Source organism: Heptranchias perlo, chromosome 35 (genome assembly GCF_035084215.1).
Source record: "Heptranchias perlo isolate sHepPer1 chromosome 35, sHepPer1.hap1, whole genome shotgun sequence".
Taxonomy (NCBI): domain Eukaryota; kingdom Metazoa; phylum Chordata; class Chondrichthyes; order Hexanchiformes; family Hexanchidae; genus Heptranchias; species Heptranchias perlo.
In genome coordinates this window covers 19985379-20000147 of record NC_090359.1, presented here as the reverse complement: position 1 = coordinate 20000147, position 14769 = coordinate 19985379, and the positions used below count along the sequence as shown (strand labels likewise).

Genomic DNA, 14769 nt, shown 5'->3' with positions numbered 1-14769 from the left:
AGGCCACTTGGGTGGAGTACAAGAGGGGTCTGTGCAGGCGGAGGCCCAGTTATAGTCAGAACTTGCATTAATATGGCATCTTTTACCACCTCAGGATGCCCCAAAGCGCTTTTTAGCCAAAGAAGTACTTTTTTGAAGTGTAGTCACTGTTGTAATGTAGGGAAACATGGCAGCCAATTTGGGCACAGCAAGATCCCACAAACAGCAATATAATAATGGCCAGGTAATCTGATTTTAGTGATGTTGGTTCAGGGATACATATTGTCCCCACTCTGCTGTTCTTAGAAATAGTGGCCGTGGGATCTTTTACATCCACCTGAGAGGGGCAGGCGGGGCCCTCGGTTTAATGTCTCATCCGAAAGACGGCACCTCCGACAGTGCAGCGCTCCCTCAGTGCCGGCACGGGGAGTGTGTGGCCTGGGTTATCTGCTCAAGTATCTGGAGTGAGGACTGCGGACTCATGACCTTCTGACTCGGAGGCGAGAGAGTGCTGCCCACTGAGGCATGGCCGAGGCCTATCTCGGAGCGGGGGTGGTGGGTGCGTACTGACGTTCTTTCGTCTCTCTCCAGTCTGTGTTTCCAATCAGCGAGCTCAGGCGTGAGTACCACCACAGGGCTGATCCCCCCCCCCCTTGATCAGGCGGTCCTGTTTGCAGTGACCGCTGGTCAGGAAGCCGTGGTCCTTCAGGCTGGTGTTCGCACCCGAACTCTGGCGATAGAATAACTGCCCCCTCTTTCATGGAGGAGGGTGGGGGGAAGCCAACCCAAATAGCCGTTCTTCATGTGGCGGGGGGAGGGGAGAGGGAGGAAAAACTCTGCCTGGCTATTCTACCACAGGCGGCATCGCGGCCAGTGGTCGAATAGCCTCTCCTCACCCGAAGTCTATGTGCACACACTTCCCGGCAATGAGGGAGGTGGGGAAGGGTGGGTGTACACTGGACAGCAATCAGGAGCAGGAACCCCAGTTGATCTTTGCCCCCTCCTCTCCTGTTACTTGGGTGGTGGGGGGGCAGCTGAGCCCAAACAAACTGGGGCCAGTTGCTGTCCCAGCCTCTTCTGCCTCAGCTCCCCCCACCCCGTGGTCAAACAAACTTTTGAAATCATTTGTGAAAATAGAACGATTGAAAGTTGCCTCGTAAATTTAAGAATAAAAAACATTTAGTTCGTTCTCGGGATGTGGGCATCGCTGGCATTTATTGCCCGTCTCTAGCTGCCCCTTCGGAAGGTTGTGGTGGGCCTTCTTATCAGCTTTGGCTCAGCGGGTCTCACTCTCGCCTCCGAGTCAGAAGGTCCTGGGTTCGAGCCCCCACTCCAGAGACTTGAGCCTATAATCCTGGGCCGACACTCCCAGTGCGTTACCGAGGGAGTGCTGCACTGTCAGAGGCGCCGTCTTTCGGATGAAACATTAAACCGAGGCCCCGTCTGCCCTCTGCAAAAGATCCCACGGCCACTATTTCAAAGGACAGTAGGGGAGTTCTCCCCGGTGTCCTGGGTTAATATTTATCCCTGAACCAACATTACTAAAAAAAACAGATGATCTGGTCATTTGCCACATTGCTGTTTGTGGGATCTTGCTGTGCACAAATTGGCTGCTGTAGGCTTGCTGCCTTAGGCCTTAGCTTCATCCCCTTACGCCCCCACCTCCATGAATTTCGAGCTCGACACGATGCTGAGCTCTTCTTCTGTCACCTTCGCCTCTGCGTCCACTTCTTTGGCCGGGAGTCTTCCCCTTGGACAGCGGACCTTTCTCCCGTCTTCAGAATTCTCGGTCTACCTGGACCCCTCCCTGCGGCCTCTTACCCTCTCTTGACCTTTTCATTGGGAACTGCGAGCTTGACATCGGCTGTCTCAATTTCTCTGCTCCCCTCACTCACTCTAATCTCCCTCCCTCTGAACTCGCAGCACTCCGTCCCCTCAGGTCCAACCCTGACATTGTCATTAAACCTGCTGACAAGGGCAGCGCTGTTGTTGTGAGGCGAACAGACCTTGCGGAGACTGAACGCCAACTCTCCGACACCTTCTCCTACCTTCCCCTGGACCATGATCCCATCACCGAACGTCAAGCCATAGTTTCCCAGACCCTCACTGGCCTCATGTCCTCTGGAGATCTCCCTCCCATGGCCTCCAACCTCATAATCCCCTAACCCCGCACAGCCCACTTCTACCTCCTTCCCAAGATCCACAAACAGGACTGCCCCGGGAGACCCATCGTTTCAGCCTGTTCTTGCCCCACGGAACTTATTTCTTTCTATCTCCACTCTTTTTTTTTCTCCCCTTGTCCAGCCTCTTCTGACCTACATCCGCGATTCTTCTGACGCCCTCCGCCACTTTAACAGTTTCAAGTTCCCCGGCTCCAACCGGCTCCTTTTCACCACAGACGTCCAGTCTCTCTAGGCCTCCATACCCCACCAGGACGGCCTGCGGGCCCTCTGCTTCTTCCTTGAATGGAGGCCCAACCAGTCCCCATCCACCACCACCCTCCTCTGCCTGGCTGAACTTGTTCTTACATTGAACAACTTCTCCTTTGACTCCACTCACTTCCTCCAAATAAAAGGTGTCGCTATGGGAACCTGTATGGGTCCCAGCTATGCCTGCCTTTTTGTGGGATACGTGGAATATTCTTTGTTCCAGTTCTACTCAGGTCCCCTCCCTCAACTCTTTTTCCAATACGGTGCCGTTTCCTGCTCTCGCCCCGAACTGGAAAATTTCATCAACTTTGCTTCCAATTTCCACCCTTCCCTCGCCTTCACATGGTCCATCTCCCACTCGTCCCTTCCCTTCCTCAACTTCTCTATCTCCATTTCTGGGAGATGGAGATAGAGAAGAGCCACCCAAACAGCCACCCAACCTCAAACAGACCATCGTTCGCAGCAAATTACCCAGCTTTCAGGAGAACAGCGTCCACGACACCACACAACCCTGCCACGGTAACCTCTGCAAGACATGCCAGATCATCGACACAGATACCACCATCACACGAGAGGACACCACCCACCAGGTACATGGTTCATACTCCTGTGACTCGGCCAACGTTGTCTACCTCATACGTTGCTGGAAAGGATGCCCTGGAGCATGGTACATTGGCGAGACCATGCAGACACTGCGACAACGGATGAACGGACACCGCGCAACAATTGCCAAACAGGGGGGTTCCCTCCCAGTCGGGGAACACTTTAGCAGTCAAGGACATTCAGTCACCGATCTTCAGGTAAGCGTTCTCCAAGGCGGCCTTCGAGACACACGACAACGCAAAATCGTCGAGCAGAAATTGATAGCCAAGTTCCGCAACCATGAGGACGGCCTCAACTGGGATCTTGGGTTCATGTCACGCTACACGTAACCCCACCAGCGGGAAAAAAAAGTTATCTGTTTTTAATACAACTGGACATTCTCTCTCTCTCTCTCTGCCTTTCGGGTCTCTTTCTCTCCTTCTCTGTGTAATCTGACCCATTGTGTATTCAGTATACTGGGACATACTGTTTTCCGTGGCTAACCTGTCTGAACACCAACTACACCTTTGATTCCCAGCCTAATATAAGATATGCGATTTGAGAACCTCTCATTCACTCACTCACCTGACGAAGGAGATAATCTCCGAAAGCTTGTGATTTTCAAATAAAACTGTTGGACTATAACCTGGTGTTGTAAGATTCCTTACATTTGTCCACCCCAGTCCATCACCGGCATCTCCACATCACATCCACTCCATTTCTGGGGACAGGCTGTCAACCAATATCTATTATAAGCCCATCGACTCCCACAGCTACCTTGATTACACTTCCTCCCACCCCACTTCCTGTAAGGACTCTATTCCCTTCTCCCAGTTTCTCCGTCACATCTGTTCTGACGATGCCACCTTCCACACCAGTGCTTCCGATATCTCTTCCTTTTTCCTCAACTGAGGATTCCCCTCCACTGCAGTTGACAGGGCCCTCGACCGTGTCCGTCCTATTTCCCACACTTCTGCCCTCACCCCTTCCCCTCCCTCCCAGAACCACGATAGGGTCCCCCTTGTCCTCACCTTCCACCCCACCAGCCTCCACATTCAACGTATCATCCTCCGCCATTTCCGCCACCTCCAGTGCGATCCCACCACCAAACACATCTTTCCCTCCCCTCTCCTTTCAGCATTCCGAAGGGACCAGTCCCTCCGCGACGCCCTGGTCCACTCTTCCATCACCCCCAACACCCGCTCTCTCCCCCCCTCCACGGTACCTTCTCGTGTGAGCGCAGGAGATGCAACACCTGCCCTTTGACCTCTTACCTTCCCACCATCCAGGGCCCCCGAACACTCCTTCCAGGTGAATCAGCGATGTACTTGTAATTCTTTCAATTTAGTACACTCTGCGGTCTCCTCTACATTGGAGAGACCAAACGCAGACTGGGTGATCACTTTGCTGAAAACCTCCACCCTGACCTGAAAAATAATCATTTTTGGCAGGTAACAAACGTGCAAGTTCCAAAAAAACATTCAGTACTCGAAAGGGTTAATCTTCGCCTTATCATCTCAGTGACGAATTAAAATGGTCGCTTGCCATTTTAATTCCCTGTCCCACTCCCACTCTGACCTCGGCCTCTTGCACTGTTCCAATGAAGCTCAACGTAAGCTCGAGGGACAGCACCTCACCTTTCAATTAGGCTCTTTACAACCTTCCGGACTCAATATTGATTTCAATAACTTCAGATCAGAACCACGGCTCCCATTTTATCGGACAGCAGGTGCTGGTAATGGTTCTGCTATTGCCATCTACAGCTACTCTAGACCGATCTTTTGTTTCTTATCCTGTCCCATTCCCACCCTCCTTGCACCATCATCCCTTTTGTCATTTAATCACTCCTGCCCTCCCACCCCAACACAGACCTTCCCTTCTGTTCTTTCCTCCCCTCTCTCCCCGCACCCCCCGCCCTTTCCCTGGCTCTGTACTTGCTTTAAGCGGTTAATCCTTTAACTTCTTCCAATTCTGACTGAAAGGTCATCGACCTGAGACGTTAACTCTGTTTCTTTCTCCGCAGATGCTGCCTCACTTGCCGAGCATCTCCAGCATTTTCTGTTTTTATTTCGGGTTTCCAGCATCCGCAGTATTTTGCTTTAGATTTAGAGTAAGGATGAGCCAGGTAGTGTGGGACTAGAGGCATCTGTAGGCCCAGACCAGGTAGGGGGAGGGGCAGATTCCCTTCCCAGAAGGACGTCAGTGAAGCAATGGGGTTATTTTTTTTTTAACAACACTCCGGAAGCTTCCAAGGTCACTTTCCCCCCCCCCCCCCCCGCCCCCCCCCCCGGTGCTAGCCGGCAAATTATGAGGTTTGTCGAATTCAATTTCATGACTGGCAGTGATGATATTCGAACTCACCACTTCTGGGCAGCTGGTCCAAAAACTTGTAAATCTCACAGCATGGGGTGGGGGAGAAGAGTCTTTGCTAGTCACGTAACGAAAGTTCTGATGTGCAATCAGCATAAAACATCGCTGTAGTTGCTGTCTGTCTGTGAGCTGGGGCTGTGTGTTTGGTTGTGTTTTATGAGAGAATAGAAACAGAAACAGAAACTCAAAATAAAAGCTCAAAGGGGTTAAGGGACTGTCCTTCAATTGCAATTTAAAATAATTGGCCAAAAGAAGCCAGGGGGGGAGGGGAGAGGAGGAGAAATTTTTATTTTGACGCAGCGAGTTGTTCTGATCTGGAACGCGCTGCCTGAAAGGGCGGTGGAAGCAGATTCAATAGTAACTTTCGAAAGGGGAATTGGATAAATACTTGAAAAGGAAAAAAATTGTAGGGCTGTGGGGAAAGAGCAGGGGGAGTGGGACTGATTGGATAGCTCTCGCAAAGAGCCTGCACAAGCAGGATGGGCTGAATGGCCTCCTTCTGTGTTGTATGATTCTCTGATTCTATCCCTCCAAACCATCTCCTCAGCTGCCTCCTGTGCATAGTGTTGCCGTGTTCAGTAACAAGTCAGGGCCTGAATCTTTTCATCCTCGCTCCCTTACCCATCCGAGCTGTTGAAATCCCTGAGTTGCACGGACGTTACGACTGTACCTAGATCACCTCAACTGTGGGCACCCAGAATACGGCGGAGTGGGCTCGAGGGGCTGAATGGCCCACTCCTGCTCCTATTTCTTATATCACAATGGAAAGAAAGACTTGCATTTACACAGCGCCTTTCATGACCTCAGGACGTCCCAAAGCGTTTCACAGCCAATGAAGTACTTTCGAAGTGTAGTCACTGTTGTGATGTAGGAAACCCGGCAGCCAATTTGTGCACAGCAAGATCCCACAAACAGCAATGTGATAAATGGCCAGATAATCTGTTCTTTAGTGATGTCGGTTGAGGGATAAACATCAGGGAGAACTCCCCTGCTCTTCTTCCAAATAGGAATCTTTTACATCCACCTGAGAGGGGGAGACGGGGCCCTCGGTTTAACGTCTCATCCGAAAGACGGCCCCTCCGACGGTGCAGCGCTCCCTCAGTACTGGCACTGGGAGTGTCGACCTGGGATTATGGGCTCGAGTCTCTGGGGTGGGGGCTCGAACACACGACCTTCTGACTTGAAGCCAAGAGTGCGACCAACCGAGGCAATTGGCAAGCCTCGAACGACAAAGTGGGGAATGATGGGTAACTTCAGACCGGTCGGGTTCCCGGCCCTTGACGTGAGGTTGTAGGGGAAAAAAGCCCCGATATTCCTGGTGGGTAAAACCGATCGCCAGATAGCCGGGAGTGCCGAGACTGGTGGTCGTTGGCCATTCAGTGAGGCTGGGCGCCCTTTCAAACTTTACTCTTAAAATAAAGGGGGTGTAAACACCCTCTACAAACACTGGGAAGCTACGATTCAAATCTGGTGCCTGGGAAGGTGCAGCGCCTGGTCTGGGACACAGTTCCATTCTTCAGGCCTCATACCGTGAGGCCCAGCGGGCAATTCGACTACAGAGGGCATCGCCGGCCAGCCCGAACCCCTCTTAACCCAGACAGCAGTGGGCGTGTTTCCCCAGCAGAGCTCACTGGACCCCTCGACTGATTCTCCCTTCTGCGAGCCCAAGGTCACTGACTCTGCTTGTCAGAGCTCCACCCCCTCCCTCAACAACTACAACTTGCATTTATGTAACGCCTTTAACGTAGTAAAACATCCCCGAGGCGATTCACAGGAGCGATTATCAGACAAAAAAATTTGACACCGAGCCACATAAGGAGATATTAGGACAGGTGACCAAAAGTTTGGTCAAAGAGGTAGGTGTTAAGGAGCATCTTAAAGGAGGAGAGAGAGGCGGAGAGGTTTCGGGAGGGAATTCGAGAGCTTAAGGCCTAGGCAGCTGAAGACACGGCCGCCAATGGTGGAGTGATGAAATTCGGGGATGCGCAAGAGGCCAGAATGGAGGAGCGCAGAGATCTCGGAGGGTTGTAGAGCTGGAGGAGGTTACAGAGATAGGGGAGGGGGGTGAGGGATTTGAACACAAGGATGAGAATTTTAAAATCGAGGCGTTGCCGGACCGGGAGCCGATGCAGGTCGGAGAGCACAGGGCGGGGTGATAGGTCAGCACAGATGAGGGGTAGAAGCTGGGGTATTCTGACCGTCTGACTCCGTCTCACAGCTGGCGGTGCATTCACACATGCGAAGGCTTACTCCAGCTTACAATGATGGTCATTGTGTTAGTCGATAGCAAGCCCCAAATAATCGTCAATAAGGACTCATGATTCATTGTTTGAAATCAGCGTTTAATTTTATCCTCACTTATAATACACTGCATTCTGTCACACACATTTCACCACTACAGAGTCGGGGAAACTGGCTTCAAACTGGTATTTTATTAACTTCTGAAAATGTGCTCATTAAAAAGGTGAGGGACGTCATTACTGGGGAAAGAAACACTTTCAATTTCAGGCACCTTGTGCCATCATCAAAAACTCCCAGGGAAGGTACCGCACGGGTTAGTTACAGAGTAAAGCTCCCTCTACACTGTCCCATCAAACACTCCCAGGGCAGGTACAGCAAGGGTTAGATACAGAGTAAAGCTCCCTCTACACCGTCCCATCAAACACTCCCAGGGCAGGTACAGCAAGGGTTAGATACAGAGTAAAGCTCCCTCTACACCGTCCCATCAAACACTCCCAGGGCAGGTACAGCAAGGGTTAGATACAGAGTAAAGCTCCCTCTACACTGTCCCATCAAACACTCCCAGGGCAGGTACAGCACGGGTTAGATACAGAGTAAAGCTCCCTCTACACTGTCCCATCAAACACCAGCTGTCCCGTTGCTTCTTGTAGCGGGGCTGCTAATTTAGTGCTAATATGTGGTAAAGTTTTGTACTTGATGTGAACCCATGTTCAGTAGCCTGTGGCTGAGATCCACCAAACACATTTCACATCAGATCCTTAGAGCCAGCAGAAAAAGTATCAACCCATTGGTCGGGCCTGCATTTGAACCCACGCCCCAGAGGTGAAAGGTCAATGTCTAACACACTGCACCACCCAGTCCCCTGAAATTGTGTGATATAAAATGAACAATATTTAAACCACAAACCGAGAGGTGGAGTCCACAATTAAGAAGATGCAAACCCACAATCTCTACCACCTAGAAAGACGAGGGCAGCAGGTGCATGGGAAGACTATCACCTCCAAGCTCCCCTCCGAGTCTCACACACCATCCCGACTTGGAAATATATCGCTGTTCCTTCATCGTTGCTGGGTCAAAATCCTGGAACTCCCTCCCTAACAGCACTGTGGGAGCATCTTCACCACACGGGACTGCAGCAGTTCAAGGAGAAGGCCCGCCACCAGCTTCTCCAGGGGCAACTAGAGACGGGCAATAAATGCCGGCCTTGCCAGTGAACGCCCATATCTCGACAATGAATTTTAACAAAACAAGGCGTGCAGGAGATTTGCACTGAACTATTCGGGAGGGTACGCAGCGCAACGTCGCCACCTGCTGGCAGAATGGCAGTACTGCACAAAGAACAGTGCCAAACATTCACCGCCCATTTATATTGATCGTGCCGCCTCCTGGGATTCACCTCAGGAGGTGGCTTTTACCAGCGCAGTGCCACCTGTGACAAACATAAACAGCTGCTACCAGGGCCAGATCCCCTTGGGAGCACCATGTTATTGCAAATGTACAGACACAGCAATGCAACTTTTAAAGCATTGCCTCTATAAACATTCCCCCGACATCCATATCATAGCCAAGTCCACCTTTATAATGCCAACTGCCTACCTAACATGTGAGGCTGCAATTACACCCTCCCCTTAGTGGAGGCGCTGCAGCAGCACCATCACTGGTGGGAGGGTGCAATTACAGCATGACACGTTTACATAGGCAGTATCCTGGACCTAGGAATTTATAATGGAAATATGAAAAAAAAGGCAGAATTTATGGCTTTCGAAGGGTAATTATGTCTCTCCACCCTGGTCCAATTATCCCCGGCCCTCTAAGCCCCCACTTCACCTGAAGGCTACTCTTGATCTTGACTCCCTTTGTGCAATGCCACGGGTGATCGACTAGTGATAAATTAAATTTGCTATGCACGTCCTTATTTGGGTGTCACCGTTCTGTGACACACGGTCACGCCTGGAGCTGTACACTCCCACCATTAGATGGAGCTGCCTAGGCTGCAGATCCCAATCCCTCTGCCTAATGTGTTCTGAGGGGGAATGTGCTTTACATAGTAGTTAACAGCAGGGGAGAACCAGCAGGAGGGAGCTATCTAAAAGAAAGAACTTGCATTTATACAGCGCCTTTCACAACCTCAGGATGTCCCAAAACGCTTTACAGCCAATTAAGCACTTTATGAAGTGTAGGCACTATTGTAATGTAGGGAAACGTGGCAGCCAATTTGTGCACAGCAAGATCCCACAAACAGCAATGTGATAATGAGCAGATAATCTATTTTTAGGTGTTGGTTGAGGGATAAATATTGGCCAACAGACAGATGAAGATGAAGATGAAGATGTTTCAGGGTTGTCGAGTCTGACAGATAAGATTTTTAAAATCCTAATTGTCGAGATAACGAGATGGGTGACTGTGGGAGAGAGGGGAAATATTCCACAGATATCCAAGCACAAAGCCAGGGGTGACAAATGGATGGAATCTAGATCAGAGGGTCACAGATAGATTGATTTCGCAAAAGTGATAATCTGGAACCTGGATCTGTTCAGAAGTTTTTTTAATATCCGAGATGGTGAGGGAGTTGGGCCCCGCAGTGCCACCCACTGGCCGAAGATTGAAACTACACTGTTACAGGGAACTGTTTACATACAGGATTACCATTCTAAATGTTCACATAGACAACAACAACGACTTGCAATTATATAGCGCCTTTAACATAGTAAAATGTCCCCAAGGCGATTCACAGGAATGTAATCAGACAAAATTTGACACCGAGCCACATAAGGAGATATTAGGACAGGTGACCAAAAGTTTGGTCAAAGAGATAGGTTTTAACGAGCATCTTAAAAGGAAGAGAGAGAGGCGGAGAGGTTTAGGGAGGGAATTCCAGAGCTTAGAGCCTAGGCAGCTGAAGGCACGGCCGCCAACGGTGGAGCGATTAAAGTCGGATGCACAAGAGGCCGGAATTGGAGGAGCGCAGAGAACTCGGAGGGTTGTAGGGCTGGAGGAGTTTACAGAGAGAGGGAGGGTCGAGGCAAAGGAGGGATTTGTAAACAAGGATGAGAATTTTAAAATCGAGGCGTTGCTGGACTGGGAGCCAATGTAGGTCAGCGAGCACAGGGGGGTGATGGGCAAACGGGATTTGGTACGAGTTAGGATACGGGGCAGCAGAGTTTTGGATGAGCTCAAGTTTATGGAGGTTGCAAGATGGGAGGCCGGCCAGGAGAGCATTGGAATATTCAAGCTTAGAGGTAACAAAGGCAGGGTTGAGGGTTTCAGCAGCAGATGAGCTGAGGCAGGGGCAGAGACAGGCAATGTTACAGAGGTGGAAGTAGGTGGTTTTGGTGATGGAATGGATATGGGTTTGAAAGCTCATCTCAGGCTCAAATACAAGTGGGTTTCACAAAAGTGATTGGTGATAATCTGGAACCTGGGCCCAGCTTCGGGCTTGTTCAAGATGAAATTGGCAGTGGCATCACACACAAAGCTTTTTTTATATATCCAAGATGGTGAGGGAGTTGGGAGAGAAATGCGCCATGCAGCGCACCCACTGGCTGAAGCCTGCAACTACACCGTTACCGGGAACTGTTTACATACAGGATTTCCATTCTAAATGTTAATGTAGATGGTTTCAATCTTCAATATTGATGATGTACTGAGCAGCAGGCACCGCCCAAGCACATGATGCTTTGATAAACCTACCCACCCCGACTCCCCAAATGGACACCTGCGTCTGTCGTAGTTATACTACAGTTGGCACTGCAGTCTCTGTACGCATGACGCTCATGGTAGTAACAAATGCAACTGTCAGCAGAGGAACCAGGAATACATCGAATGTGTTGCCGGGATGGTCCCAATCGGCAGGCCAATCACAGTGGGGAGCAGCGTTGGCAGAAACAAGTAGCAGGAGCAGACTCTGATCACATGGGTCTGCAGATGCACTGAGCTACCAGAGAACCAGGAGGTCGAGTGATTAAGGAGGTACAGGCCACGGAAAGAGGTTGGAGACGGTCGGAGGGATCTCCCCAGACTGAGGTGTTCTCTCTAGGCCTTGGAGTCTCTCCTGCTGCTGGGCTTGTTCCCCAAGATAGCGTCGATCTCGCTGATAATCTGCGGAGTCATCTGAGGAAGGATCTGGAAGGAGAAAGAAAGAAAATAGGACGAGATCTTAGTGTGTCAGGAGATCTAGAACGCCAACCACATCTTCATTATAAGTCAACCCCTCCACTCCAAAACCGACCAATATCCAACAACAAACAACAACTTGCATTGATATAGCGCTTTTAATGTAGCAAAAACATCCCAAGGCGCTTCACAGGAGCGGTTTATCAAACAAAATTTGACACTGAGCCACATAGGGAGATAGTAGGACAGGTGACCAAAGGCTTGGTCAAAGAGGTAGGTTTTAAGGAGCGTCTTAAAGGAGGAGAGAGAGGCGGAGAGGTTTAGGGAGAGAATTCTAGAGCTCAGGGCCTAGGCAGCTGAAGGCACGGCCGCCAATGGTGGAGCGATTAAAATCGGATGTGCAAGGGGCCGGAATTGGAGGAACGCAGAGATCTCAGAGGGTTTAGGACTGGAGGAGGTTACAGTGAAAGGGAGGGGCGAGGGCCATGGAGGGGTTTGAACACGAGGATAAGAATTTTAAAATTGAGGCGTTGCCGGACCGGGAGCCAATGTTGGTCAGCGAGCACAGGGGGTGATGGGTGAATGGGACTGTACTCTACAGATACTCTAATCATTGTCAGTGTAACTCCTTGGAAACATATCACCTCAATTTAGTTACACATTCTTGCTGACAGCTGCTATACAATGTGACGACACCACGGCCTTGTCATATAGTGGACCCAAAACTACCTGCAGTTTGTAGGCCCTTGGACATGTGGTCGCTGACTTTGATGAAGTCATCAGTAAGGGACACCCACCTGAATGGCGCCGAGGTTCTCGCGCAGTTGGGCTGTGTCCGAAACTCCGAGCAGGACTGAGCTGACCAAGTCGCTACGCAGGCACCAGGCTGGGGGGAGACACAAGGAAAGATGGTCTCCGTGACCAATAAATGACGATAAACTCTTCCCTCAACCACAGGTTCTTTGTTCAGACAGCTGGGCTGGTCAATACATCAATTCAGAACTGACTAAAACATAGAAACCCAATGGAATCAGCCCTTCCCATGGACTCTCACTGTACACAATCCCAATGTCCCAAACCCCTTCCCATTCACACCCATTGTACAGAATCCCAATGTCCCAAACCCCTTCCTATTCACTCCCATTGTACAGAATCCCAATGTCCCAAACCCCTTCCAATTCACTCCCACTGTACAGAATACCAATGGACCAAACCCCTTCCCATTCACTCCCATTATACAGAATCCCAATGGACCAAACTCCTTCCCATTCACTCCCATTGTACAGAATCCCAATGGACCAAACCCTTTCCCATTCACTCCCATTGTACAGAATCCCAATGGACCAAACCCCTTCCCATTCACTCCCATTGTACAGAATCCCAATGGACCAAACCCCTTCCCATTCACTCCCACTGTACAGAATCCCAATGGACTAAACCCATTCCAATTCACTCCCATTGTACAGAATCCCAATGGACCAAACCCATTCCCATTCACTCCCATTGTACAGAATCCCAATGGACCAAACCCCTTCCCATTCACTCCCACTGTATAGAATCCCAATGGACCAAACCCCTTCCCATTCACTCCCGCCGTACAGAATCCCAATGGACCAAACCCATTCCCATTCACTCCCATTGTACAGAATCCCAATGGACCAAACCCATTCCAATTCACTCCCATTGTACAGAATCCTAATGGACCAAACCCATTCCCATTCACTCCCATTGTACAGAATCCCAATGGACCAAACCCATTCCAATTCACTCCCATTGTACAGAATCCCAATGGACCAAACCCATTCCCATTCACTCCCATTGTACACAATCCCAATGGACCAAACCCATTCCAATTCACTCCCACTGTACAGAATCCCAATGGACCAAACCCATTCCCATTCACTCCCATTGTACAGAATCCCAATGGACCAAACCCCTTCCCATTCACTCCAATATAAGTTCTTGCTTTCTTTGTGTCAGGTGCCTGCTTTTAAGCGTATCTCTAGGGTCCAAGATAAAATGCTGTAGACATGTGGGGGGAAAACACCAACTGACTGGGATCCCTCCTATCCTCCCTTCTGTACCCGCTACCCTCACTGACAGTCCGGGCACGATCTGGTGCTCAGAGAGGGGGCTTGAGGGCCATCTCAAAACTCTGCCAGTCTCCAAACAGAATCTCAACAGCTCGGGCCAAGATAAATAAAAAGAACTTGCATTTATATAGCGCCTTTCACGACCTCTGGACGTCCCAGAGCGCTTTACAGCCAATTAAGTACTTTTGAAGTGTGGTCACTGTTGTAATGTAGGAAACGCGGCGGCAGTCAATTTGTGCACAGCAAGATCCCACAAACAGCGATGCGATAAATGACCAGATAATCTGTTTTAGTGATGTTGGTTGAGGGATAAATATTGGCCCAGGATTCCGGGGAGAAATCCCCTGCTCTTCTTTGAAATAGTGGCCGTGGGATCTTTTACGTCCACGTGAGAGGGGCAGACGGGGCCTCAGTTTAATGTCTCATCTGAAAGACGGCACCTCCGACAGTGCAGCGCTCCCTCTGTACTGGCACTGGGAGTGTCAGCCTGGATTATGGGCTTGAATCTCTGGAGTGGAACTCGAACCCACGACCTTCTGACTCAGAAGGCGAGAGTTATACCCACTGAGACAAGGCTGATACCCAAGGTAATGGGCTTGATGCAGGGGGGGGAATCCCATCGGGTGAGGGAAGTGACGTGGTGTCTGCCGGAAGGGGACGCTTGTGCGTGAGTGGGGAGGCGCTGTACGGGAACGCTCTGCGCTCCGTTTACACCTTCCTGATTCTCAGACTCCTGTTCTCAATGGGGATTTGGGATAACCAGCGTAGTTCCAGAGGAGCACGCTCAGGAGGAACAGAGACTTGGCAGCGATGTTTCCTCTCCACCACTGGGAGGGTTTCGCCTCAGGTCTGGGCGATTGAGTGATTCATTCTCGGGAATGTGGGCCTCGCTGGCAAGACCGGCATTTATTGCCCGTCCCTTGAGAAGGTGGCGGTGGGCCTTCGTTCTTGAACCGCTGCAT

General features: G+C 50.5%; 2 protein-coding genes across 3 annotated transcripts in view; both read right to left on the bottom strand.

Annotated features, from left to right (window-relative positions):
- The window catches only part of LOC137302390 (protein mono-ADP-ribosyltransferase TIPARP-like), a 46786-nt gene extending 41276 nt beyond the window's left edge, over window positions 1-5510 (bottom strand). Inside the window, exons 1-2 of one of the 2 annotated variants that reach the window (XM_067972022.1) lie at window positions 5352-5510; window positions 4265-4417 (exon numbers count right to left, since the gene is read on the bottom strand). The gene's annotated coding sequence lies outside the window, so the exon portion shown is untranslated. Of the gene's footprint in view, window positions 1-4264; window positions 4586-5351 lie in introns of those variants that run through there. The other variant, XM_067972023.1, reaches the window with a different exon arrangement.
- A 5949-nt stretch (window positions 5511-11459) lies between these two features.
- The window catches only part of LOC137302298 (voltage-gated potassium channel subunit beta-2-like), a 41180-nt gene continuing 37870 nt past the window's right edge, over window positions 11460-14769 (bottom strand). The window contains exons 14-15 of the mRNA XM_067971939.1: window positions 12512-12600; window positions 11460-11723 (exon numbers count right to left, since the gene is read on the bottom strand). Coding sequence (XP_067828040.1) covers window positions 11634-11723; window positions 12512-12600 — 179 coding nt within the window. The 3' untranslated portion in view covers window positions 11460-11633. The remainder of the gene's footprint in view (window positions 11724-12511; window positions 12601-14769) is intronic.